The sequence below is a fragment of the Cydia strobilella genome, chromosome 27 (assembly GCF_947568885.1).
Source record: "Cydia strobilella chromosome 27, ilCydStro3.1, whole genome shotgun sequence".
Lineage (NCBI taxonomy): Eukaryota > Metazoa > Arthropoda > Insecta > Lepidoptera > Tortricidae > Cydia > Cydia strobilella.
In genome coordinates, this window is record NC_086067.1 from 4,630,693 (window position 1) to 4,657,654 (window position 26,962).

The 26,962-nt window shown below is 37.7% G+C and overlaps 1 protein-coding gene across 2 annotated transcripts in view; it reads left to right on the plus strand.

Annotated features, from left to right (window-relative positions):
• LOC134753523 (synaptotagmin-7) overlaps positions 1–26,962 on the plus strand; it is a 643,705-nt gene that overhangs the window by 222,231 nt on the left and 394,512 nt on the right. For both annotated transcript variants that reach the window (XM_063689422.1, XM_063689425.1), the window contains one exon: positions 24,862–24,954. In XM_063689422.1, the coding sequence (XP_063545492.1) occupies positions 24,862–24,954 (93 nt within the window). The remainder of the gene's footprint in view (positions 1–24,861; positions 24,955–26,962) is intronic.

Below are 26,962 nucleotides of genomic sequence, written 5' to 3' on the forward strand. Positions count from 1 at the left end.
TACAACACGCACCGCGCTGTTTGTGTGCATGCCTAGTTGGGCATGTGCTTCGGCAGAGGGGAAATAGTCAGAATGCCGACTCCCTTCCTAATGTTGCTCAAAGGGAAAAAGGGAACATGATAATGAGAGCAACGAAACCGCTTCAGTGAGTTTGTCATATCTTTTTGTCAGATCGTTTAGTGAAAGCCTTTGTTTTATCCCTTTTTAGGCTTCCGTACCCAAAGGGTAAAAACGGGACCCTATTACTAAGACTCCGCTGTCCGTCTGTCTGTCTGTCACCAGGCTGTATCTCATGAACCGTGATAGAATTTTTCCATCTGTGAAAATTTCTATCACGGTGTATTTTTGTATTTCCGTTGCCGCTATAACAACAAATAGTAAAAAGTACGGAACTCGCACTTGGGCGGTTTTTGTAAAATACTGTGCCTTTTTCTTTAAAAAATAAATATATCTAATCTAATCTATCATTCTTATTACTTAGTAAATTTACTATATTTTCACGGTTATTGAAATAAAAGAAACACCCGCGCTACGCCCGTATCTTCCGTCGCAAGTTTCGCGCGGTGCGCCATATATTTGGTTTCTGGCTATAGGTACGTTCTTCTTAAAGCAGCACTCACTGCCCGACGAGAAAGTTTAATATGTGTCAAGAAAGGGTACGAGAAGGGTTATATTGTCCTTTTTGATTTCGCAAACAATATTTCTTTTGTGTGAAGTGACGGTACAAATTTTGTGGTCTTTTATCTTCATATGAAATACCCAAATGGATCCTGGGGTAAAAATTTAAATTTACGGGTAGAATGTCATTGTATGTGCAAAGTTTCATTAAAATCCAACAACTTTTAAAACGAGAGCGGAACTACGTTTGTATGGGAAGGTGCAATTCGGCCGAGCTTGCCGAGGACTCTTAATCATAGAAATAAACGATCGAAACGATTTTTCTGGAACGTACTACGTTCAAAACATCGGACAGTGTGTACCCCCTATTTCTTTTCATAATAAATCACTCAAGATAAGGCTCACAAAATATCATGCACGCATGCCAACGTTCGGAGCAACATACTTTTCCCATAAATCATTCGCCAAAATCTATTTTACACCTTATTAAGTAGTACATAAGACTGTTACTTACATGACATGATTTATGTGAAATATTTTTATTAACAACCTAAGTCCTGATGTTTTTAAAAAAAAGACAAGATATAATCTTGATAGAATTTTGACCGGTCATTGTGGCACTATGTGGCACGGGGGAGGCCTATGTCCAGCAGTGATATGATGATGATGAGAATTTTGAACTACGATGGAATAAAAGAAGTTCCAAATTCAAAACTGCAAAAATTATACTGGGACTTATGGTATGATTAAAAAAAAAAGTAAAAAACTTTGTACTGCCGACTTTTTGACGTCACAGCAACTACCCCCACCACTTTCGCCCTTGTCATCTCATATATTTGTGTTCAGGACACACTGAATGCACTGATACCAAATATAGCCTTGTCTGCGACGACGTGAGCGAAAAGTAACCTAAGGCCTGTTCCGCCAAGCTACTAAAAGACTACACGATCTTGACGTGTCTATATTGAAAAATACTTGGAAAATAAGTCACAGCAAATATGTAAGAATAATTGTTACATATAGAAATGTCCTTTTACATTCTTTTGGTTTCATAAGTAATAGTTACTATTTTTTTAAAGCGATTTTCAATAAAAATACACGTCAAGATCGTGTAGTCTTCTCCAATGCTAAAATAAAACAGGCATAATAAAGATAAATTTGTTTGTTTACACCACTTAAACTTTCCAACGAACACATTAATATCATTTAACCGAAACCCAAAAACCCCCATAATCCTTAATAATTACATTACAAGCACTAATGTCCGTGTCTCAAACAAACATTTATCAGTAATGCCTCAAATTGAATAATGTAGGACCGAGCGATATTTTGCGAGATTGGGGCCATAAATCAGCCGCCATCTTGGAGGGCCTTGGGTAACATTTGGCGCTTATAAGCATTAGATATCTGTTTTAAATCAATGCGGTGATGACAAAACCTTTAAGATGGACCAATTAATTTGATTTATGTAAACGTCGAAAACAGATGCCTCAACATCACTATCCAAGGCCCTAGATCACGCGGCCGCGGTAGGCCTAAGAAGCGCTGGCTGGACGTCGTGATAGCGGACATGCAAGAGAACAATCTTACTCCTGAGGATGCCGAAGACCGGGCAAAGTGGAGAAGATTTAGTAGGAAAGCGGACCCTGGCGCTAGGCCGGGAAAACGCTAGGTCGAAGAAGAAGAAGAGATTTAAACTTTATTGCACATAAAATTATAAGTACAGATGGCGGATTTAATGCCTTAAGGCATTCTCTACTGGTCAACCACTGGGCCAAAAAGAGACGTTTGTTAGGTGCAGGCTTTAAAAAAGAGAAATTAAAACGATATCATTAATATTTACAAAACATATACTTTTTACAAGCTTTTTTAGAGGTTCGGTACCCAAAGGGTAAAAACGGGCCCTTATTACTAAGACTCCGCTGTCTGTCTGTCTGTCCGTCTTCACAAGGCTGTATCTCATGAACCGTGACAGCTAGACAGTTAAAATTTTCAGAGATGATGTATTTCTGCTGCCGCTATAAAAACAAATACTAAAAACAGAATAAAATTAATACTTAAGTACCATCCCACAAACAACCCACGTCCCATACAACATCATTATCCTTGCCTTATCCCATTTACTTGAGGTCGGCACATCTAACACTCTGGCGCCATTTTTGGCGGTCCTTTGTCATATCCGGCGTCAAGCCTTGCGTCAGTAGATCTTTCAGTAGCGGTCGGCCTCTTCCCCTTGTGACCCCAGTATTTTCGGTGGTTACACTTTGTAATATGGTCGTCGCTACGGCGTTGAATACGTCCAAACCATCGCAGTCTGCTTTCGCGCATTTTGTTCCGAATGTCTGCGACTTTGAAGGTGCCTCTTATGTACGTGTTTTTTATTTTGTCCAGCCTTGTAACTCCCCCCGACCAGCGCAGCATCTTCATCTCCGTTACGTGCATTCTTTGTTCATCCTGTTGTCTCACGGCCCAGCACTCAGATCCATAGAGCAGGGCGGGTCTAACTGCCCGTTTGTATACTGTGCCCTTTGTTTTGATTGGGATCTTTGGGTCGCACAGGACACCCGTAAGGGATCGCCATTTCAACCATCCCGCCCTTGTTCTATTCTCGATATCGGACTCGGTTGACGCTGTTGACGTGATCAAGGAACCAAGATATTATAAACGACAACGTCCCATACAACAAACGTGATTTTTTTTGCCGTTTTTTGCGTAATGGTAGGGAACCCTTCGTGCGCAAGTCCGACTGGCACTTGGCCGGTTTTTTATTAGAATGACACTACTGTTTGTGAAATAATTTTTAAAGTAAGCATTAGGTGGTGCAGGAACATTTATTATTTATTTTATAAACCTAATTTAGTTACCCATTGCTGGATAAACTAAAGGCCCCCCTTGTTTCTTAATTAGGTTCAAAACACAAAAAAAACAAGTGCGAGTCGGACTCGCCCAACGAGGATTCCGTACAAATTTAACTATTTTGTTTTTCTTTTACAAAATTATAGTTTTCCGTTTTTTCCATGTACTTGTAGTGTAAGACAATATCACTTGCCAAATTTCATAGTTCTTGGTCAACGGAAAGTACTCTTTAAATTTTAATTTCCTTTGAAGTGTTGAAATATACATTGTTTTGCGGCAAAAACGGCCTATCTTTTTTTAGGGTTCCGTACCCAAAGGGTAAAAACGGGACCCTATTACTAAGACTCCGCTGTCCGTCTGTCCGTCTGTCTGTCTGTCACCAGGTTGTATCTCATGAACCGTGATAGCTAGATAGACGAAATTTTCACAGATGATGTATTTCTGTTGCCGCTATAACAACAAATACTGAAAACAGAATAATATAAATATTTAAATGGGGCTCCCATACAACAAACTTGATTTTTTTTGCTTTTTTTTCCGTAATGGTACGGAACCCTTCGTGCGCGAGTCCGACTCGCACTTGGTCGGTTTTTTAAAGTTACCTGAGAAGTTTGATGTTTTTACAGCTTTAAGGTACTGTAGACCTGAGTATATGGTTTTTTATCTTAATTCGATACCACGCATTGCCAAGATAAAGCGTCTTGACAGACGGAACAACGGACGTCTGTGTTTTTTTTCTTCAATTTATTTAGGTAAACAAACAGCCACTACAAGTAATACATATTATACTAATTACTACAATATCTACAATATGCCCACTTCGCTTACCACTGAGTAGCATGAATAATGTTCATTCAGAGACAAACTAATCACCGTCAGTCTTAAGGACTACCGGTGTTTTCCTTTTCAGGTTCGAAACAAGGAAAAGATTAATAGAAAGGACGCGTACGGAATGATGTATGAAGGTGCGACAAGACAGAGAGCCCTGTTGCATGACATGATAAGATAATACCAAAGATAGATATAACTCCGTAATAGATGGATACAGTCTAAGGAAAAAACGTGCCTCGAAAATCAAGAAAATTTTATTCTCGATCAGATGGCGCCACTAGTTTTGGCCTACACTCGTATAGAGGGCGTTGACTGTTTCGTTTGTTATTTATAATTTTAACGCATACCAGTACGTGAAAGAACATGGGTCAAAATCATATAAAAATAATTAATGCAAATAAAAAAATCATTTATCCATATTTAAATACATTTTATCGTATTTTTATAAATATTTATTTTTAGTTTTAAAGTGTGTCGACAGATGGCAGTGAATTTACTGGGGTTACAAAATTTACTATGACAGTACCGCTCTAGTATAGGTTACTCTATGATAATACGTTTCTTTATTTGTTATGTTGTCGGTACACGGGGAAAAATGACTCGCAAATTATGTGGTAAATGAAATTATGACATAGCTTGGTGTAATGTACATATAAGTACATCCTTAGCCATTGGACAAAGCCGAAATGTACATATGCATTAGGGTATTTAGAATTAGCAAAGATAGATATAACTCCGTAATAGATGGATACAGTCTAAGGAAAAAACGTGCCTCGAAAATCAAGAAAATTTGATTCTCGATCAGATGGCGCCACTAGTTTTGGCCTACACTCGTATAGAGGGCGTTGACGGTTTCGTTTGTTATTTAACAATTTTAACGCATATCAGTGAAAGAACATGGGTCAAAATCATATAAAAATAATTAATGCAAATAAAAAAAATCATTTATCCATATTTAAATACATTTTATCGTATTTTTATAAATATTTATTTTTAGTTTTAAAGTGTGTCGACAGATGGCAGTGAATTTACTGGGGTTACAAAATTTACTATGACAGTACCGCTCTTATTAATGTCATAAATAAAAAAGATAATCAATAAGGTCGAAAAAGGTTTTATACTATTTATTACCTCAGGAGCTATTAACACATACAGGCTGCTCCAAAGTAAAAAATCGTAATCTGTTAATTTCTTTGTTATGATACTTTGTATACTAATTCCATAGAGTAACTTATACTAGAGCGGTACTGTCATAGTAAATTGTGTAACCACAGTAAATTCACTGCCATCTATCGACACACTTTAAAACTAAAAATAAAGATTTATAAAAATACGATAAAATGTATTTAAATATGGATAAATGTTTTTTTTTATTTGCATTAATTTTTATTTTATTTTGACCCATGTCCTTTCACTGATATGCGTTAAAATTATTAAATAACAAACGAAACCGTCAACGCCCTCTATACGAGAGTAGGCCAAAGGTAGTAGCGACATCTAATCGAGAATCAAATTTTCGTCATTTTCGAGGCACGTTTTTTCCTTAGACTGTATCCATCTATTACGGAGTTATATCTATCTTTGATAAAGGTGATACCTATTTATGGCCGATACTAATATTTTATGACCTTAATTAATCACACTATGTTGTGGCTGTAAAAATGTTGACTGCACGTACGCACTACGGTTCGTAGAGTCATAAAAGAGCACAGATTACTTTTCGGCTAGATAGAGCATAAATTGATTTCTCGCAGAGGTTACATCCTATGGCCTCCAAAGAGCCCAGACCACGGGCCCGTTTCTCAAAAGCTTGTAACTTTTAATCCAAGCGGATGTCACTTTTTGACAGCTTTTGTTAGAATAGGACTTCTACTTGTATTACAAGCTACAAGCTTTTGAGAAACGGGCCCCTGACCTCGCAATTTTTTTTCTGTAGGAATATCTAAAGAGTCGAGTCATCATTACAGGCCTTTGCGTCTATTGCAGACGGTTTATGCATTGCTGTTTAGACAGCGGGTTTGGTGACTGTGGAGGCCGATGCGTGAGCGGCACGACCTCCCACATTTTTGGCAGAGAAAGCTCATGCCACCTGAGGTTCCAGTTCCGGTTTTCTTTCTACGACACCTTCTGCTATCTAACGCATTAAATCAGGCTTGGTCGCATAGCCTTCTCCCCTCCACAACACGCTGGCGCCATCCATCACGGTCTTCAGCTAAGGTTTCCCAGGCATGGTGGTCGATTTCAAATGCTGACATGTCTCGCTTGAAAGAGTCGAGTATACCTTAATAAACTGATGACAATATCCCAATTAAAACAAAAACATTCACGATGAGATAGTCGCGGCGATCCCCCGCAGTATTTGTCGGCGAATTTTCTAAAGTTTACATGGTCGATTGCAGGAGACGGAGGGATGGATCTGACAGGGGACGGACGTACGAGTAGGTCATCTAGAAGAACTATTTTTTTAAATAAATTACATTAAATTGTTATACTTTGAATAAAAGAAATATAGAATAACCTGTACCTATAAGTTTATTTTCTATCAATGTTTCAATAATGCAAAATGTTTTCGCCCACCTGTAGTATTATGGTGGAGAATGCACCTGAGTGGCATGATAATTTAAAAATACTAGTAAGAGTTTAATACCTCATGACCTCGTGGTCATCGCAAACGCTTCGTAATGCAGAGTCTACGTGAAGTAATCTATGTAAAAGGGAAATCGGGTTACCATTAAATATTTTATGAGACAGTCGATATTTTGAGCTGTGTTCCAATTACTATTAAATTCATGAAATAAAACTATGAAAACGGATTATATCGCGTATATTGAATTTATAATACATCCCGACGTTTCGAACTCTTTACAGCGTTCGTGGTCAACGGGTGACTGAGGAAAAAAAAATTACAAAATGCAAAAATACCCACATACTAAAATAATGAACAATCATAGACTACAAACTTTAAGGCTGGTTGTACATGCAAAATCGGTTCATAAGGCTAGTTATACACTATAATTATTTTTCAAGTAAAGATATATATATATACGCGATAAAAATAAACTATGCCGGCTCCAACCCTACACCACGGACCCGAGAAGATTTAATTCCCTCCTAAATTGTAGGAGGGTATCCCAATATGGGACCGGCAACAAACTCGGCGGGACACATCTTTTCAAAACATCAGAATGTCCAGCATCATCCAACACTACGGTCTCACAGTCTATGTCTCGCTTGCTCCTTTATCAGGTGGACTACAGGATCCCAAGCTGGTGGTAGAGAAAAGCCATTTTCCCTATTAAAGTTTGGATATTTCTTAATCTCAATGGCCTCGCGCAGCATTCTGGGTATGTAACGCTTCTCCTTGGCAAGAACCAGAGGCTTATCAAACTTGATTGAGTGATTGGCTTTATCCATGACATGCTCACAGACAGCAGACCTAGGTCGACGGTGCTTGACATCAGCTATGTGTTCCTTCACCCGAGTGGAAATGCTCCGTTTCTTCTGCCCGACATATGATAGGCCACACTCACAGTCCAGCCTGTACACTCCTGCAGTCTGTAGAGGGGTATTGCATTTTACAGGCCTCAGGAATTGTGACATCTTCTTCATTGGCTTGAAATATGTTTTTATAGAAGCACGCTTCAAGATGTGGCTGATCCTGTCCGTGACCCCCCTGACAAAACCATGACTATTAAATTATTAACGTATACTTATAACAATAGCGAGCCGACAGAAAACGTACACCCCACTTTATAAAAATATTTCGGATTAGTAGGTAGCAATTTATAATTGATATATTTATTTGTAATATTAGTCTTTAGGATAATATTACATCCTAGAGCTGTACTGTATTGTGCAAATGGTGTGTTAAAGCCTTAAATGTCAATATTTATTTACCTGAATTGCAATGGACGTAAACTTCAATCCAATTATAAGGGATCACAGGAGGCAAATGTCCACTGTCACCAAGGGATTTACTCAGGAGGCAGGTACAGATAGGTATTTTAACTATGTACCTACTAGAACAGTTTCTAGAGAAGGCAAAAGAGAAAAGACAAATAATGCACGCCATTGAAAAACGTAGAGCTAAATGTATAGGTCACATACTCCGATACGAAGGGCTAAACAAAATACTGGAGGGTAGAATTGAGAAAGGAAGGGAAAGAGGAAGACCTAGAATATCATACATGACACGGATAGAAGAATAGTGCTGTAGCCATTCATACCAGGAGGTGAAAACGAAAGCCCAGAATAGGCTGGAATGGAAAATGCTGCAGCGTCAGAGGGCCGGGCCCTCTTAATATTGATAGATACTTAGCTATGCTTGTTGTAAGAATACTCTACGACGCGCCCTTCAAAATATGACGTACGATGATACAGAGAACCTACTAATAGTCGTAACATGATTGTGTACTTTGAAATTTAATACTTAAGACCCATTTTGTTAAGGCGATAAGACTTCTATTGTGTAAGTACTACTATTAATTTATAATTAAGTGAATAATTAAAAATTGATTAATTTTGTCCTTCGCTGCCTGAAACACAGGAACTCCTAGTTCAGGCATTCGTAAACCACTTTCCTCTACTAACAACTCTTAGTCTTTAAGATGAACCTCTATACAATACTTTTTTCAATAAATTATTTGTATTGTATTTGTATTTGTATAGACCTACTACGAGTAGGTACTAGTGCCTCTGTGAGATGCAGAACCCCGCGAACTCGCGGCTCGGCAGCCAAAAATACTCCGTAATACAACCATAATACAAGGACGCGTATTGTGATTGTAATAATTTCATTCATTCATTAATTTAAGAGCCTAGCTCTTCGCACTTAAACTATCGTGAGACATATTTCAAAATATTTATCAGTACGGTTTTTACTCACTATTATTTTTAGTCGCTTTTGGCGACATGTTTCGGATTCTTTGGGAATCCATCCTCAGGCACGAGTGTCTGCGGGCGACGACGTACAACCGCCGCGGACACTCGTGCCTGAGGATGGATTCCCAAAGAATCCGAAACATGTCGCCAAAAGCGACTAAAAATAATAGTGAGTAAAAACCGTACTGATAAATAGCCTAGCTCTTGTTGGTGGAGCAATTTCCATCTCTCTCTTTCCTGAGCCTTTCGTTTGACTGCTTGATACGACACGACGTTTATCTTTTCCTTAAGTTGGTCCATGTATATTCTTCTTGGTCTCCCTCTCTTCCGCCTCTAACGATCTAACGAGGAAGTTCTCAACCTTGTGCAGGAGAGGAGGTCCCTGTTGCAAATCATTGAGAGCAGAAGAGGGAAGATGGTTGGGCACCTGTTACGACACGACGAATTCATAAAAAAATATTGTGTAATAATTTATGGTTAAAGAAATGAAACATGATCATATTCATAATAAATCCATATCAAATTTATATAATGTTATTACAATAAGAATACGTCTAGCGGTAAGAGCGTGCGACTTGCAATCCGGAGGTCGCGGGTTCAAACCCCGGCTCGTACCGATGAGTTTTTCGGAACTTATGTACGAAATATCATTTGATATTTACCAGTCGCTTTTCGGTGAAGGAAAACATCGTGAGGAAACCGGACTAATCCCGACAAAGCCTAGTTTCCCTCTGGGTTGGACGGTCAGATGGCAGTCGCTTTCGTAAAAACTAGTGCCTACGCCAATTCTTGGGATTAGTGGCCAAGCGGACCCCAGGCTCCCATGGAGCCGTGGCAAAATGCCGGGACAACGCGAGGAAGATGATGATGACAATAAGAATACGTCTCCAGCTCACAACATTTCACGGCAGTGAGAAACGCGACCTGTACCCGTACCATCAGTCACTGACAGTGTAAAAAACCGGACAAGTGCGAGTCGGACTCGCCCACCGAGGGTTCCGTACTTTTTAGTATTTGTTGTTATAGCGGCAACAGAAATACATCATCTGTGAAAATTTCAACTGTCTAGCTATCACGGTTGATGAGATACAGCCTGGTGACAGACACACGGACAGACGGACAGAGGAGTCTTAGTAATACGGTCCCGTTTTTACCCTTTGGGTGCGGAACCCTAAAAATGACAAATAACGAATAAAATAATATAATTATGGGCTACACTATGGGCCATCACACTGGCCCACTAAGATGGGACAACGTGTAAGAGGGTAGTGGTGTCGGATGGCTTATGGAGCGGCGGGATGGCGATGGGATGGCCACGGTGTCGGTTTTTCGCCCGCCCATTAAAGGTAGTGGGCCAGCGATGGTGAGTACGCATCTACACGTGCCCCATTTCATAGTGCGTGACTGCGTGCTCTCAATCAACGCATGGCGATCTCGCTGATCCAGCGCTGAGCTATCGTGCAGAGGCGCCATAATACGGCAAATAATTTTCGTCTACGTAATTTACTTTCTATACCTTTTTTTTATTATAAACTGATCGGCGATTGGCCCTAGTCACACCTGATGGAAAGTGAAGACAGGGCCTAAGATGGAGCTCACCGGTTCAGTAACAGCCTATTCACTCTTGTTTTAAAGAGACCGAGGTCATATTGATCAGGGAATACAGATGGCTCTCGCTCGCACTAATATGCGAGTACGAGCGAGATGCATATAAAGTAAGTTACGTTATCAATAGCGTTTATGTCTGTGCCAAACTGGTGGTAGCCACACTGTAGTGGAGAACAATTCTATATCTAATTGTATGTTGTTCAAATTTCATGAAAGATGGCGCTGTTACAAACGCAAACTAGTTAAAGCTAGTTCATCCTAGAATATTTATATATAACTGTCAAATAATATTATTGTATCGATCGATGTATTTTATTAATAAGTTTTGTTTTTCTTAGCTCAGTATACTAAGAGTATTGAATTGTGGGTATTTAATAAGTAGGTATTCACATTTTGAAATTAGTATTAGTTGAATACGTTGTAAAATTTTAGTGCTAACCACCAATTATGTGTTAACTTGTTGCTATTGGTGGGAACCTATAATTAGCTTTTTGTTATTTACTTATATAACTATTGTATAATTGATAGCTGTTGGTTCTCTGAAAAATAAATAAATAAATAAATAAGATAATGAACGATTGGTAACATAGCAACTTGTATTTTATGTAAACACTAATAATAATGCAAATAAACGTGAATAACAATATTTGAGTTTCAACCGCGATACTACCTGCAGCAGATGGTTATTTTCGTCCAAACATAGCCACTGGTCTCATTAATATAAAAGGGTTTCACGTTAAAGGGTTCAAATATAATGACTTCAATTTTGTAAGTGGGTCAAACATCCGCGTTTAGAAGTAATAAGTAATTTGGAGTTTTCAAATAAAAGACTATTGTGGAAAATAATGCTGTGAACCTTCAGAGCGTGTTTAATGGATATAATTTTAAAAGCAACAATTTTGAGGGTTATTATTTCATAAATTATAAATAATTTATTCGTTTTGAAGGAAGGATGAGTTTCTTCACTACATAGTATAAAACAAAGTCGCTTTCTGCTGTCTGTCCGTCCGTCTGTCCTTATGTATGCTTAGATCTTTAAAACTACGCAACGGATCCGCAGCTCCGCCCGATGACTCGGTCCGGAGCTGCGCCGGTCCGTCACCGTCAACGCAAGCTCCTGATGACGCTTCTCGGTACGGAGTGAAACATGTCGAGCGTTTTTCGACTTAAAATACGTGAGTGACCCGTTATTAAAATGTTCAATATGTCTGTGTCGTGAGACACTTCCGTAAGGAAGTTTTGTTATTAAAATTGCGAACATCGTTCGATCTATTGTAGTTAATGCCTCACTAAACTAATGTCATACGCTTAGGAAAACCTGAGCCGCTTACGACTTTCTGGACACGTAAATCGCCCAGCGATAAGGAATTCACGGCACGGCCGGTTGTGTACTTGAGTGGGAGATATTTTGTTTTACCCGCCGATAACTCTTATTGTAATTAGGTAATCTCACTTTTAACTTTATATATTTTTTATTTTTCCTATGTACCACAACAATGTTTAAATGTAAAATGTATCCACGAATGCAGTGTCGATACAAACAACCCGATAGGGTTTCACGGCACTTTTCTGTCTGATGTAATGTAAGATTTTAATATAGAATAAAAATATATATATATATATAACTTAATCGCACTTAAACTATCGTGAGACATATTTCAAAATATTTATCAGTACGGTTTTTACTCACTATCAGTGCACGACGTACAACCGCCGCGGACACTCGTGCCTGAGGATGGATTCCCAAAGAATCCGAAATATGTCGCCAAAAGCGACTAAAAATTATAGTGAGTAAAAACCGTACTGATAAATATTTTAAAATATAGCTTGGTTCCTATAATCAAAACCAAATGCTTATTTAATATTTGGAGCACGTCAAATCTAGTTTAGCTATACAAATAGTCTGTTGTCAAATTTAGTTTACTGAACTGGAAAGCAAACGAGTCAATTGAGTTTCACAGTCTACTCGGAATATTTCGTACTAGCTTTTGCCCTCGACTTTGTCTGCGTGGACTTAGTAACAGCAGCTAAAGTAGCAGCTTTTGAGAAAAATAATAGTACATTTCGATGCTAGTGCGGAAAGTATGTCATTACTTCACGAGTACCGAGATATCTAAGACTCGGGACGAGTGAAGAATGACATTTCCGCACGTGCATCGAAAGACGTTTTTTAATACAGTTGCGAAAAAATAAGAAAAACAACAAGTAAGGAATTCAAAACTTGTGTTATTGTTATTGAACCCACTTCAGTGAGTTTTTTTTTTAAATGTATGTTCTATAAGACAGAAACAATTGTAAATATAAAACATTGTACTAATATTACCCAGACAACTTATTAAAAACGGTTTTTCAATAATAAAAAATAAACGTGTTATAATACTTATAATGATGAAAAGGTAAGTAATAAAATATGAAATATGTATATTTTTCGTATTCTTACATTAACAGTAGGTTTTTATGTTGATTACGACATTTAAAGGAAACTAATATTAACACTCATCAATAATTAAGTAGGTAGTCATAAATTGGAACAAGAATAAATTTAAAAAAATTGGAAAAGTAAAAAGCACTAGTTCGCGAAAACCAACTTTCCGCACGCTAAACAGCTACGTAAAGTAGCACTTTTAGAGCAACTGTATTAAAAAATATCTTTAACCCGAAGTAAGTATAGCGCCTGGAAAAATTCTCATAGCAATCATTCAATTTGAGCATATTATGCACACAAATTAGCAGGCACTTCATTAATTATCTCAATTCCACCCCGCTTTTTACTTTCTTAAATGATGATTTTCGGGATAAAAACTATTCTGTGTCCTTCTCAGGGACTCAACCTATCTCTATGCCAAATTTCATCTAAATCGATTCAGCGGTTTAAGCTTGAAGAGGGAACACAGACAGAAAGACAGACAGACAGACTTTCGCATTTATAATATTGGTATGGATATCTACGAGGGGAGATCCAAAAGTTCGCGGTACAAAAGACTTATTAATTAAATGTAAAGACACTTCTATTTATCTTTCCTTAAAATTTTAAACGTGTATTTTGCGCCGCGCCATATCTTTTGTTTTCTTTCAATATCCTGGCTTAAATAATTTCTGAAATATTCTCATTAAGCAGATTGTGAATCTAGATCTGTATTCACGTGAAACCTCGATATTGGGAACCTCGAAAGTGGGATTAGACTCCATTAGTCGTGTCTAGTGTCGCGCTGTCGCACACAGATGTCGCCTCAGGCGAGTCGAGATATTGGTTAATATGTAGCGTAAGTTACAAACTTTTTACTTTCTTTTACCTTTAAGAAAAGAGTCTTCCATCTTATAGCCCAGCAAAACATTTGCAATCCCTCTGGTGTAAATGTGGTAAATGCTTAAAAAAACTTGTGCTAGCAGACAAGTTTTTTTAACGGTGGCATGAGGTATGATGATGAAAAAACGTATCAGCATTATCAGAAAATATTATTTTAATGAATATTATAACAGCAAAATTTTTAGCACAATTTCAATAAGAGACATAAACATACTGACTGACATAGAACATAACAAAGATCAGAATAATATTGAGAAGAGGACTAATGGCAAGGTGCGAGGTCGGGAGAAGGATAAGTGGCGCTGATTCTCACAAACACATGTCATCTTATGGAATCTCAAACATTAATGCTGTTGGAACTAATTTTATTCCATAAGATTTAACGCGGAAAAGCCGACTAAATGAGGGCAGCACTAGTGCACCTAGCGAATATCAAGGCTGTATTTGTCGGCAAATCTCTATATAGGTTTTATTGGAGTTAGAAATTTAGATTCTTTGTTAGAAGATGTATCTAACAAAGTATCTAATATTTAATTTATTCTATATTTGTAATTGTTTTTTTGTAATTTTTGATTATTTATATTGCTTATAATTTTTTTTACACAAAACCCTTAAATACGTTTTTTTGCATGACAGTTTGTGGGCGAAAAGAAACTCTTTATATTTAATTTAAATAACATCAATCAGTCAATCAATAAATGTCTTTAGTTTGCATAAAAAGACAACATAACGATCTTATTATGGTTATTATTTGAGATGTACTCGTATTTGCTGAATAAATGTTTGATGTATGTTCATCCCGCACACCGCTATCGCTTATGACTTGAGCTGCAAACTCGTAAAACGCGTTTATATAACTAGCTGAGTACGTGTTTATTGTGATTCCTTCAGCCGTCGTGGCAGGGATTTTATTTACACTTCAGGTTAATGAAAATAGGGGAGTTTGTATAGAATTTTCTATAGACGTCGCCTGTTTTCATAATACCTTAGTGTGTTTCTCTAGTTGGTGACATTGTTTTTTTTCATCTATTTTTAAAGTTGTAGGTCCTTATTTCCAGTATGGGCGGCCCACAACTCTTACTACTTTGTTTATATTTTACATTTACATTGTTGACACCTCTCTCTCTTCTTCCTCGCGTTATCCCGGCATTTTTGCCACGGCTCCTGGGAGCCTGGGGTCCGCTTGACAACTAATCCTAAGAATTGACGTAGGCACTAGTTTTTACGAAAGCGACTGCCATCTGACCTTCCAACCCAGAGGGTGAACTAGGCCTTGTTAGGATCAGTCCGGTTTCCTCACGATGTTTTCCTTCACCGAAAAGCGACTGGTAAATATCAAATGATATTTCGTACATAAGTTCCGAAAAACTCATTGGTACGAGCCGGGGTTTGAACCCGCGACCTCCGGATTGAAAGTCGCACGCTCTTACCGCTAGGCCACCAGCGCTTCATTTACATTGTTGACACCATTACAATTAAATTTGACAGTTATATAAAAAAATAATTCCAACAATATTTTCTTTCTCCATACGTCAAGCCCGTCCATAGCTTTCAGTTTCCTCACTACGCACGTGCTTTCCACATGTTACAATAAAAACCCGTTTTAAGTTAAAACCAGTTTAAAGTACAATTTTTCAGTCAAAACTAGTTTTCCCAAAAGTACCTTCCGTCCACTTGGCGCCCGTCCATAGCTTTCATGGCTCCTCTACACGATGGCCCAGCGCTGTAGCAGTGCGATGGCCATGCGATGGTTATGGCTCATCTACACGATGGCCCAGCGCTGGTGCAGCGAGATAGCCATGCGATGGTTGAGAGCACGCACTATGGAATGGGTCACGTGTAGATTATGCGTACGCACTATCGCTGGCCCAATACCTTTGATGCGCGGACGAAAAACTGACACCGTGGCCATCCCATCGCCATCCCGCCGCGCCATAAGCCATCCGACACCCCGTCTATACTCTGGCCCATCTTAGTGGGCCAGTATGATGGCCCATCGTGTAGAGGACCCATCAGTTTCCTCACTACGCACGTGCTTTCCACACGGAGCGGGCGCACTCACGCGGGTGTCATTGTAGGTAAAATCCGCCGCACGCGTCCTCGCCAGAGCATTGCTAATGAATACCATTTAAAAATTCCGTACTTAAAGGGTACAAACGGGACCCTATTACTAAGACTCAGCTGTCCGTCTGTCTATCACCAGGCTGTATCTCATGAACCGTGATAACTAGACAGTGAGAGCTAGCTAATATTTAAGTGGGGTTCCGATACAACAAACGTGATTTTTTTGGCGTTTTTTGCGTGATGGTACGGAACCCTTCGTGTGCGAGTCCGACTCGCATTTGGCCGGTTTTTCGTTAACCCGCTCACCCGCTTCGTGCAACCGTGCCATCTAGCGGACATCCTGAGTAAATACGTTTAGTGACTGCTCGGACCAGTCACGTAAAGGCATTATATAAATTAAAAGAATAAGGAAATTAGGTCAGTTCTGATTACTTTATTCAATTTGCTGATTGTGGATTCTTTTGAAATGATATTAATTTAGTCTAATGGGATCGTTATTTTCGATGTCCTATATTCTTTTGATACGTTTAACATTTAATATAATATTCAATGGAATATCTGGCACAAATTATTCGAATCAAGTCAATAAAGTATAGTATTCCCAAAGAGGATATAATAGGATAGAGCGGTACTCTTATATAGGTAGTAAATTTTGTAGCCACAGTAAATTCACTGCCATCTATCGACACACGATTAAAACTAAAAGTAAAAACATATTAAAAAAACTATTTATATATATACGGATAAATGTTTTATTTATTTATTTGCAATATTTGCATTAATTATTTTTATATTATTTTGTATCCATCTGTGACGGAGTTATATCTATCTATCTTTGATATTCCTTAAGACTATATATCGACCGTCCAGTGGCGCCCTCATTAAGGGTATTGTGTTTTGTAATAAAACTAATAAACCAATTCATTTTGATATAATTCAGTAAGTATAATTAAAGTTCGTCCTATTTATTCCCCAATGTTTGATCTATGTTATACCTATAGTGTTATGTTACTTGCTTTTGACTTCATCACCTAAACGGAAAAAAGGCCACCGTTTGCCGTTTATGTGATAAGGCAAAAAATAAACAAGATAAAACTATGTAACAAAGACCAAAAGTTAGGGAATCAGTAGGACTACAACATTAATATACTGGATTATACATAAATTGATTGGTTTATTAGAAAACACAATCCCTCTAATAAGGTCGCCATTGGACGGGTGACGCCCTCTTAAACAATACGAGAAAACTAATATTAATCGAGGTAATTTTACAGCCTAAAATACTTATTTTAAGACAAAGGGCGCTTTAAGTTCCATCGGTTTGCCGCTATCACTGTCACATTTCGCAAGAAAGAACGGGAAAGACCATACGCGCCAAGTGTCAATTTTGATCGAATTTTGCCGATTTTTATTTATTTTAAAAACGTTGCCTTACAATATCGAAATTCCAAAGCTGTCAAATTACCATATAAGTAAAGATTGTTTTTTCGTCTTTTTCTGTTTATAGTGTCACATAATAAATAACCAAGTTAAGTTTGATTAAAAGTCCGAGTTAGAGGTTACTTTGCGAATTAATTGTATCGAGCGAAGTGTCATAGGTCGTGTATCGTAAGCTGTGTTATTAAAGATAATATAGTCAAGAACTACATATACTTTTTCCACGTCTACGAATATCAACGCCTCTTAGAAAAATATGAACATATAAGGAGCTTTTTCGCCTTCTGGCTCAGGGAACGGCCTTAAAGCATTTTTTGCGCTTTATTTTTAATACCTAAGGCAACACACCCTCCCTCCTCCCCCCCCTCCCGACCCTCCGCCCCCCCCCCTTTAGCCCTCCTTGTCTAAAGGCGAACTTACAAAGGTGAACTTGTAATATGTATAGTTAAATAGACGACCAGACAGATAGTTTGACCTTGCTAGTTGTTTCAATGCCTTTCGGTTTCTGAATAAATAAGTTAGTAAGGTAAAGTAAGGGATAGATAGAGATAAATTTCGCTAAATCACTCTCTCATCAGCCTCCATACAATAACTACTTCTACACTTTTTAACCGTTTTGTCAACTGTACCTTGTAACCACCCAGGTAGCAACATGACGTAAAATGACGTCAGCGACGTCATAATGACGGCATTATTACGTCATTATGACGTCGCTGACGTCATTTGACGTCATTTTGCTACCTGGGCAGTACCTACTGAAAATTATGTTAGTTTACTTCAAATCGAAGTCTTTTTATTTGAGTCGTCTAGACTTGCACGACTACACAATTACAATTCAATTCAAGGGATAGAAGGAATAGCGTGAAACTAGATTAAAAGTTTCTCATTTAATAATTCATGAAAACATCACACGAGTGTTATAATGACTAATTATGTAAAGTTACATACCTACACTGTTGTATTTAATAACACACACAGCCATAATAGCACAGTCATAATATTATAAGCTATCTAGTGTTTAGGAACCGCATGTGACGACCGGCATTCCATCGTTTATCTGTCGCGGAACTCCTGGCCCATATTTCACCACGGTGACAGTTGCGACAATTGTCGACATCACTGTTACTGACGTCACAGGCCTCTATAGGCTACGGTAACCACTTACCATCCGACGGCGGTGTGCTTGTTTGCCACCAACATTTTAATAAAAATAACTCCATTATATTGCCAATAAATAAGTAATTATTTTGCGAAGCTAACGACAATTGTCACGAGATTTGAAATATTTTTCGCTAATTCTTGACAGGAAATGAATTCTGTGTCGAAATTTCGTGACAATTGTCGTGTTTCTTGCGACAATTGTCATTAGCTTCGAAAATAAGTACTTCTTTACTGGCGATATAATGGAGTTTTATTTAAATTAAAATGTTGGCGGTAAGCATAAACCGTAGCCTATGGCGGCCTGTGACGTCAGAAACAGTGATGTCGACAATTGTCGCACCTTTCACCGTGGTGAAATAGGGGGCCTGATATCCTCATAACCTGGCGTGGTAAAATGTCAGTTTACCAAAAAAAAAGCTTTTATATTTTTCGCCATAGAATACTAAAGGCCTATTTACACAAACCCTCCTTGTCTAAAGGCGTGTTCACAAAGGCGAACTTGTAGTTATCGCAGTACAAGATACACACGGCCGTCGTGAACGCTGCTCGCACTGTTAGTGCTTGAGAAAGGAGACCTAGGCTCTCCGAAACATGTCGCGCGAGTGACTAAAAACAAGTGTCTAAACCGTGAAAGTGAAACTATTTAATGTTAACTTGTAGTTATATGTATAATCCAATAGATCCTTTAGTTTGACCTCGTTGGTTGTTTCAATCCCTTTCGTGGTCTGAATAGATAAGTACTATGGTAACACAAAGGGACATTGAAGGAATTACGTGAAACTCACCACGCGACTTTGTTTGTGATTAAGTTTTGCCTTATTTTGCGCTATCCTATTCTGAAATTAAAAGTCCATTATAATTAAGGTGGTGGACGAACTTAATATAAAAAAAAAATCTTTACTTAACATATAGAACGTACACTACTTCTCTCACATCTTCCTCGCGTTATCCCGGCATTTTGCCACGGCTCATGGGAGCCTGGGGTCCGCTTGACAACTAATCCTAAGAATTGACGTAGGCACTAGTTTTTACGAAAGCGATTGCCATCTGACCTTCCAACCCAGAGGGGGAAACTAGGACTTGTTAGGATTAGTCCGGTTTCCTCACGATGTTTTCCTTCACCGAAAAGCGACTGGTATAAATATCAAATGATATTTCGTACATAAGTTCCGAAAAACTCATTGGTACGAGCCGCGACCTCCGGATTGAAAGTCGCACTCTCTTACCGCTAGGCCACCAGCGCTTCTTCGTTTATGTCACACTACTATATATAAATTTAAATTATAAACTGAGATAGATGTCGTATATTAAAGAAAGACCGGACTAGTGCGAGTCGGACTCGCCCACCGAGGGTTCCGTACTTTTTAGTATTTGTTGTTATAGCGGCAACAAAAATACATCATCTGTGAAAATTTCAACTGTATAGCTATCACGGTTGATAAGATACAGCCTGGTGACAGACAGACGGACAGAGGAGTCTTAGTAATAGGGTCCCGTTTTTACCCTTTGGGTACGGAACCCTAACTAGAACCCTACAGTTACAATACTTTTATAAAAAAAAAATTTGAACCCGGGAGCCTTTCCACCAACCTAACAACCTTATATTTAATTTTATCTAGGTCTTATCAATTTACAAGAACACAAGACTAATTAAGTATTATGGAAGCAAATGTTGTTTAGCGAAGTACTTATGGTTAAACAGACTCTATACGATATAGGGTTATTTATAATTAAATCTACAGTAGCGTTTTCTAATAATTTGTTAGACCAAGTAGTGAAAATGTTAGTCTATGTTATATATTTGTAATCTACTCACAATGCCCTTTCATTTGGTACCCCACATGGTATGTTTAAAAGAAAAAAGTTAAAAACTTTGTACTGCCGATTTTGTGACGTCACAGTTATCCCCCCCACACTCTTAGAAAGTGACAAGTTGTTATTTCGTACTCAGTAGAGTCTACCGAACACAACGATACCACTTGTCGGTAGTATACTGTACAGTCACATCGAATGGTGTTTTAGGCCATCTGGCCGCTGTACTAAAGCAACTTACAGAAATAAGTGAAATCCCACCAAAAAATATTTTCACGTAAAATGTTGCCAAGACGAAACTATAAAATAAAATAAAATAAAGTTTTATTTTCAGGCATCAGTGGCATCACGTACAGTAAATAGTACACCCATATCAGACTAATTACAAATACTTAAAACTAAAATAAAAGTAAAACAAATAAAATAGTTAATTGTTACTATTTTTTGTTTCCGTGTCATAAGGCTCGCACTGTCAAAAAGTTATTAGATCTCTTCCAAGCTTCTAATTACAAGCCCTAACTTCACACAAACTCTACACCTTAGTCACAATTATGTGGCTTGGCCGTTTCGCTACCGTCACATGGGTAATGGGCATAAGGTGAAAAATGTATTCACCATTCTTTACTTTTTTGTTATAAGTAAATACAATAGTTATTGTAGTAATGAAACGGCCAAGCCACATATTTTGACTAAGGTGAAGAGATTGTGAAGTTAGGGCTTGTAGAATTAGAAGCTTGGCTCTACGTGAGATCTGACAACTTTTTGATATTGCGAGCCTTATGGTTTCATCTTGGCAACATTTTACATAAATATTTTTGGTAGAATCTTACTTTAGTTATTAAGATAGAAGCCACTTACCAACTAATCTCAAAACTTTGCCATACTATTACAAACAATCTTATACTGTATATAATCTATCACTGTGCTCTTAGATGTTAACTTACATTCAAAATAAGCGAAAATATACCTGACTAGTTCGTAATATGGTTTAACAAAACAGCAGTAACAAAACGAAGTTTGTTAAACGAACATTCGGATGTCTACGTGAAAGTTAATTTACAGAAATTTGAACTTTATATCATAATGATAAAGCTGATTACGAACGCAAAAAGGTGTTAATTGAAGTTTCAAGGGTTTTGCTAGCACAGTCGCCATCAGATGTATCGGAGCGGCCAAGGTGCTCAAAAATATCTGAACAAGCACACTAGCGCCTTGACAATACAGACGTGTTCAGATATTTGTGAGCACCTTGGCCGCTCCGATATATCTGATGGCTACTGTAGAAAGCCATTTGAATGTGTGCGTGATCGCTGTTATGTTTGAGATAATCCTAGTACGCTCTTTTCTTAAACGTTTGAGGGTCGTATCGACCAGTTTACGTAAGTATGTTAGTTATATTATGTGCAAAGTTTCATTACAATCCAACACGTAGTTTTAAAATGAGAACGAAACTCCGTTTATATGGGATGGTGTAAAACGGCTCGGCTTGCCGGGGACTTAAAACACAAATCAAAATATTTAATACAATTAATTTGACATGCTACTTGCGTTTAGTGGCAAATGTATGAATATATTATTATTATTAATTATTTATTTCAGATTAATCTTATCCATAGAATTGTTAGTTTGGCTTATGACTACGTTAGTTACTTAACTACTACTACATTATACATACATACACATACACATACATACATATATTACACTACATTATATATGCCCCAATTTGATGACCAACCACTCTTATGAGGGATAAGAGTGGTTGGTCATGAAATTGGGGCAGCACACGAGGCGTAGGCGTAAGCGTCGAGTCGGCGTCGCGTCAGCGTGGCGTGTTACGAGAGGCGTAGAGTTCTGGGCACCAAGCGTCGCGTAAGCGTGATCGTTCTGTTTTCATACAAGTTCTTCACGCTTACGCCTGTCGTCATGTCGGCAGAGATCTCACGCTACGCCACGACTACGCTTCGTGTGCGGACATGTTTGAACTTGTACGTTCTCCTACGAGACGCAACGCCACGCTGACGAGACGCTCACGCCTAGGGTTGCCACCTTTTTTCTTTACACACATAGTATTTTTGTCAAAATATTGAATAAAATATAGTAAAAAACTGTAATAGATGTCATATATTAAAGAAAAAGTGACGAAGCCCTCCAGTGGTGAAGGCCGGATTCGAATTTATATATAGTAGTGTAACTACTTAAAAAACACACATCAAAATATTTAATAAAATAATTTGATTTGTTCCCAAACTTGTAAAATATAGTATTTATATACTGGGAAAAATAAAATAAAAAATAGGACGCCGATTTGAGGTTTGAGGCGAATTAAAAATCCAATTCGCATATGATGTGATATCGGTGACATTTGTATAACCCTTTCTTGAGTTATGAAACTATAGTATTTTTCATACTATATTGTTCTTAAGCTTAGAATAAATTTAAAAGTGGAAAAATTACTGTCTTGGGTGAGACTTGAACTCACGCCCTCTGGATAGATACTCCAGTCAAGTCTCACCCAAGGCAGTAATTTTTCCACTTTTAAATTTATTCTAAGCTTAATAGCATCGATCGCAGACGTTTCTGCTTGTTTAAAAATTAATTTATATTGTTCTTGTATAATACAATTATAGTACAATTGACTAAAAATACTAAAATATAGTACGATACTATATATTATAGTATGGGTGGCAACCCTACTCACGCCTACGCCTCGTGTGCTGAAGGCCTTACCCATATTGACCTAATTCAAAAATCGAAGGCAAACTTTGCCCCATATACTTAATATCTCAAGGTAAACAAAGATAATATAAATTCAGTGCCATAACAAAAAAGTTTCTACATTAGCTGTTATTATTTAACCAAAGTTTCGGATCATAAATTGGTACGATAACATTTCAATACAAATTATTATTTTCAAACAAGCATAAGTCCAGTACAACATATCACTACTTAAGCTTTTTTTAAATCGAGCGACCTCATCATTGGAAAACATTTTTTTATGCTTGAGTTGGAAATTAAACTTTAAAGGTGTAGAAATAAAGTCGATATTGTAAAGCTTTTATAACAATACGACTATATGACGTTGTTTACTTGCTTGAAAACGTGTTGAAAGGTTGTAAGCGAACAACTTAAAAAGTTTATATTACGCAATTTTGTATTAACAATGCTTCTATTTGTTTTAGTCGGTTTTGCGAACATTTTGCATGACTATGGCTGCGACTATATTACCTTATTTTTAAGGTTCAAATCGTATAAATTGTAATTTTACTACTGATTATCTGCTATCAAAAAGATCGTGAATCAGTGTAAATTTTCAAGTAAGATACGGCATTTTGATTTTGATTCATAATTGTACTGCAATTGACAGTGGCGCCATCTAGTTTTCACGATTGGAACCCGTTCGGAAAATGCCCCTGGAAGCTGTGTAGCCATGCTGGGGTGGAATTAGTTCTGGAAAATGTTGTTAGATGGCGTTGATGTACAATTTGTTATTTTGCTAGGGCTTTGCTGCAATATACTCTGTTTTCCAATCGGTGAAAAAGCGTGGAAAGCGTAGTTAAGGGGCCCATCCATTACCGCCGGACGATATCGGCCTGTTAGTTGTTCGGAACTGTCAAATTTTTATTGTCCGGCGGACTAGTAATGGGTGGGCCGCTTTAGACGTGAAAAAAAAACCGACAATGACAGAACGGTGACATATGGTTGTATGTTGTATGTAACTTTCAATAAGGATGGCAACAATTTAAGAATTTCTACAAAAAGTGAATAATAATTTTCCTATTTTGTTACGGAAAAAAGAAAGCGCGCGCGTCAATATACTGGACATACGAAAATAAATAGTCTCTAGACATTTTTATTTATCTCCTATTTATAATAATATCAATAATACAGATCAGTTGGTAGAGATTAAATATGCGAAATGGCGAAATGCGTTTTATTTTCTCCTTGCATCTCTCTTTCTATTTTTTTTTTTCAATTCTATCTTTCACTTTATCTATTATATTTTAATATATTTTAATATAATATTCGATATGTTTTCTGAATGAACTACGAGGTATGTATTATCTTATTTCCCTTTGGTATTTACTAAAATTTATAAAAGGGTGTTTGCGCCGGTTTCTACTCGGGGCTGTGGTGGGTTAGAAGTGGGTAGTTTTTGACATTTTAAGTGCATTGTAATATTAATGAAGAAAGACTAACATTCCCGTTCACTTTCACCTTTGGTCATCAAGTCAAAATGTGAAAAGTACCTATTTTTTTGTAATAGATTTTTTCTTTGTTCTTAGAGTGGACCAGGCCGATGGAGGAGGGAAAGGTCTGAACCGCCTCAACGGTTTCCTGAACCTGAAGACTCCTCTCATCAGCACCAAGACCCTGGGGTAAGTCAGTCGAAAGGAAGTCCAAAAATAAATAGTGCACCATAAAAAAATACTACCCGTGTACTTTTATTGGCGTTTTTCGTTGTCATCCTGTGTACAATATATCTTCCAAGGTCAGAAAACCTCTTTTTCTAAAGTAAACCGTAACTTATATCCTTGATCCTAACCCTGCCAACGTTATGAATGTTGCATCGACTGTAGGCGGATCACCTCCAATAGAATAAGCATTTTAAATCATTTACAGAAACCCACGGTAAGGCTTCGTTACACTGTAAAGGGATTAGAGCGCGTTGTGAGCTTTCAGCTTTTTTTGCATTATGAGGAGCTATTATGAAAATCCTTAGATAAAAGTAACTTAAGAAGTTATTAACAGTTACTTTTTCATTGTATTAACTGCACAACGGCTTTAATTAAAACTGAGTTTAGGTATATTTGTAATATAGGGTAGAGTAAGTTTGGGATACTTGAACTTCCGAAGAGGTATACAGTTTTTGAAATGATGAATTAATGTTGAAAATTTAATTTTTTAATTGGTATTCTAAAATTCTTAAATAATGACTTGGCTCGCTTACACTCAGAAAATAGATGGACTAGTAGTTGCTATCCGATCGGGTCGATTATTTACTGATGAAGAGTTTATAAAGTAATTTGTTTAATTATTGTTTTAAGTATTATTTTTGTTTTTCCGCAAAAACACCGAAATTGAACAATTAGTTGCTGAACCAAACATCATTGGTGTGACAAAGGCGCAAAGGCTTCGGTGGCTCGGCCATCTGGAGCGAATGGGAGACGATCGGGCGGTGAAAAGAGCGTTTAAGGGAAAACCGACAGCACGCCGCCCGGTCGGGTGACCTAGGTACCGATGGGCGGATGTGGTGGACGCTGATCTGCGCGAGCTCCAGGTCCAAGAATGGCGAGAAACGGCACAGGACCGGGATCAGTGGCGTACTGTCGTGTTGGAGGCCAAGACACACTTTGGGTCGCTGCGCCAGAGGAGTAAGTAAGTAAGTAGTAAGTATGTATTATTTTGAGTCCATAATATCGAACTGCTTGGCAAAAGCCTTGCTCCCATTTTTCAACTTAACCCTATTGAACATGCCTATTGTTAGGAGTTCAGTAAGAAAATTAGACTTTAAAGCTAACTGCAAATAAAGTTTTTGACCCAAATGATCCATCTAGTGGGCCAATAATCTCTAGCTGTATAACTGAATAATGTAGCGACTTGGCCCGCTTACACTTTTGAAAATTGATGGGCTTGTTGCCGTCGGGTCGGTGATTTAATTGACGCTGTGCTTATAAAGTCATAAATAATCTTAGAGAGCTGCAAGAGAGCTATAAGATCGTCGAAATAGCTCAGAGAAATGTCAGACTTGGTCCGTATATACCCAGATCTAGTTATTGGTCTAAATTGAAATCCTTGAGGTTATGGCTCTCTTTTCTACTCGTCAATTAGTAGAAAAAAAAGAGGTCCACATACAGATCCAGCGTATAAAGTCTCTATTAGATTATCAGCTCTAGCTATGCACTACGAGTCGATATTTAATTAATCACTAATCACAAGTGCATATTAGCCCCTGTCAAATCGGGGGTATGTTCATTTCAATGCTAATTTTTAAAGGTTAATTCTTTTCGCAATAATATGTCGTATTTTGTGAATAAGGTCCACAACATTTCTTATTCTTATTCTTATTTCTTTATTGCACCATGGTAATTACAAGATGTTAAAAACATGTAAAAAGTATAGGTATCTCATGGACCCGGAACGGATATGGCAGGTAAAACTTAAAACTAGGACTAGTGCTAATATAAATATTAAATTAATAAAAATTATAATTATTTACACAGTAACATTAGTTGGTACAAATATCGGAATAATTTAAAAAATCGTCAACTGCATAATAGTTTTTATTAATAAGAAATGCCTTCAACTTTTTTGCAAACGTTTCGTCCCTCTCCTCTGACCTACTGTAGTTTGGAAGATTGTTATAATATTTTGCGGCGGCGTATA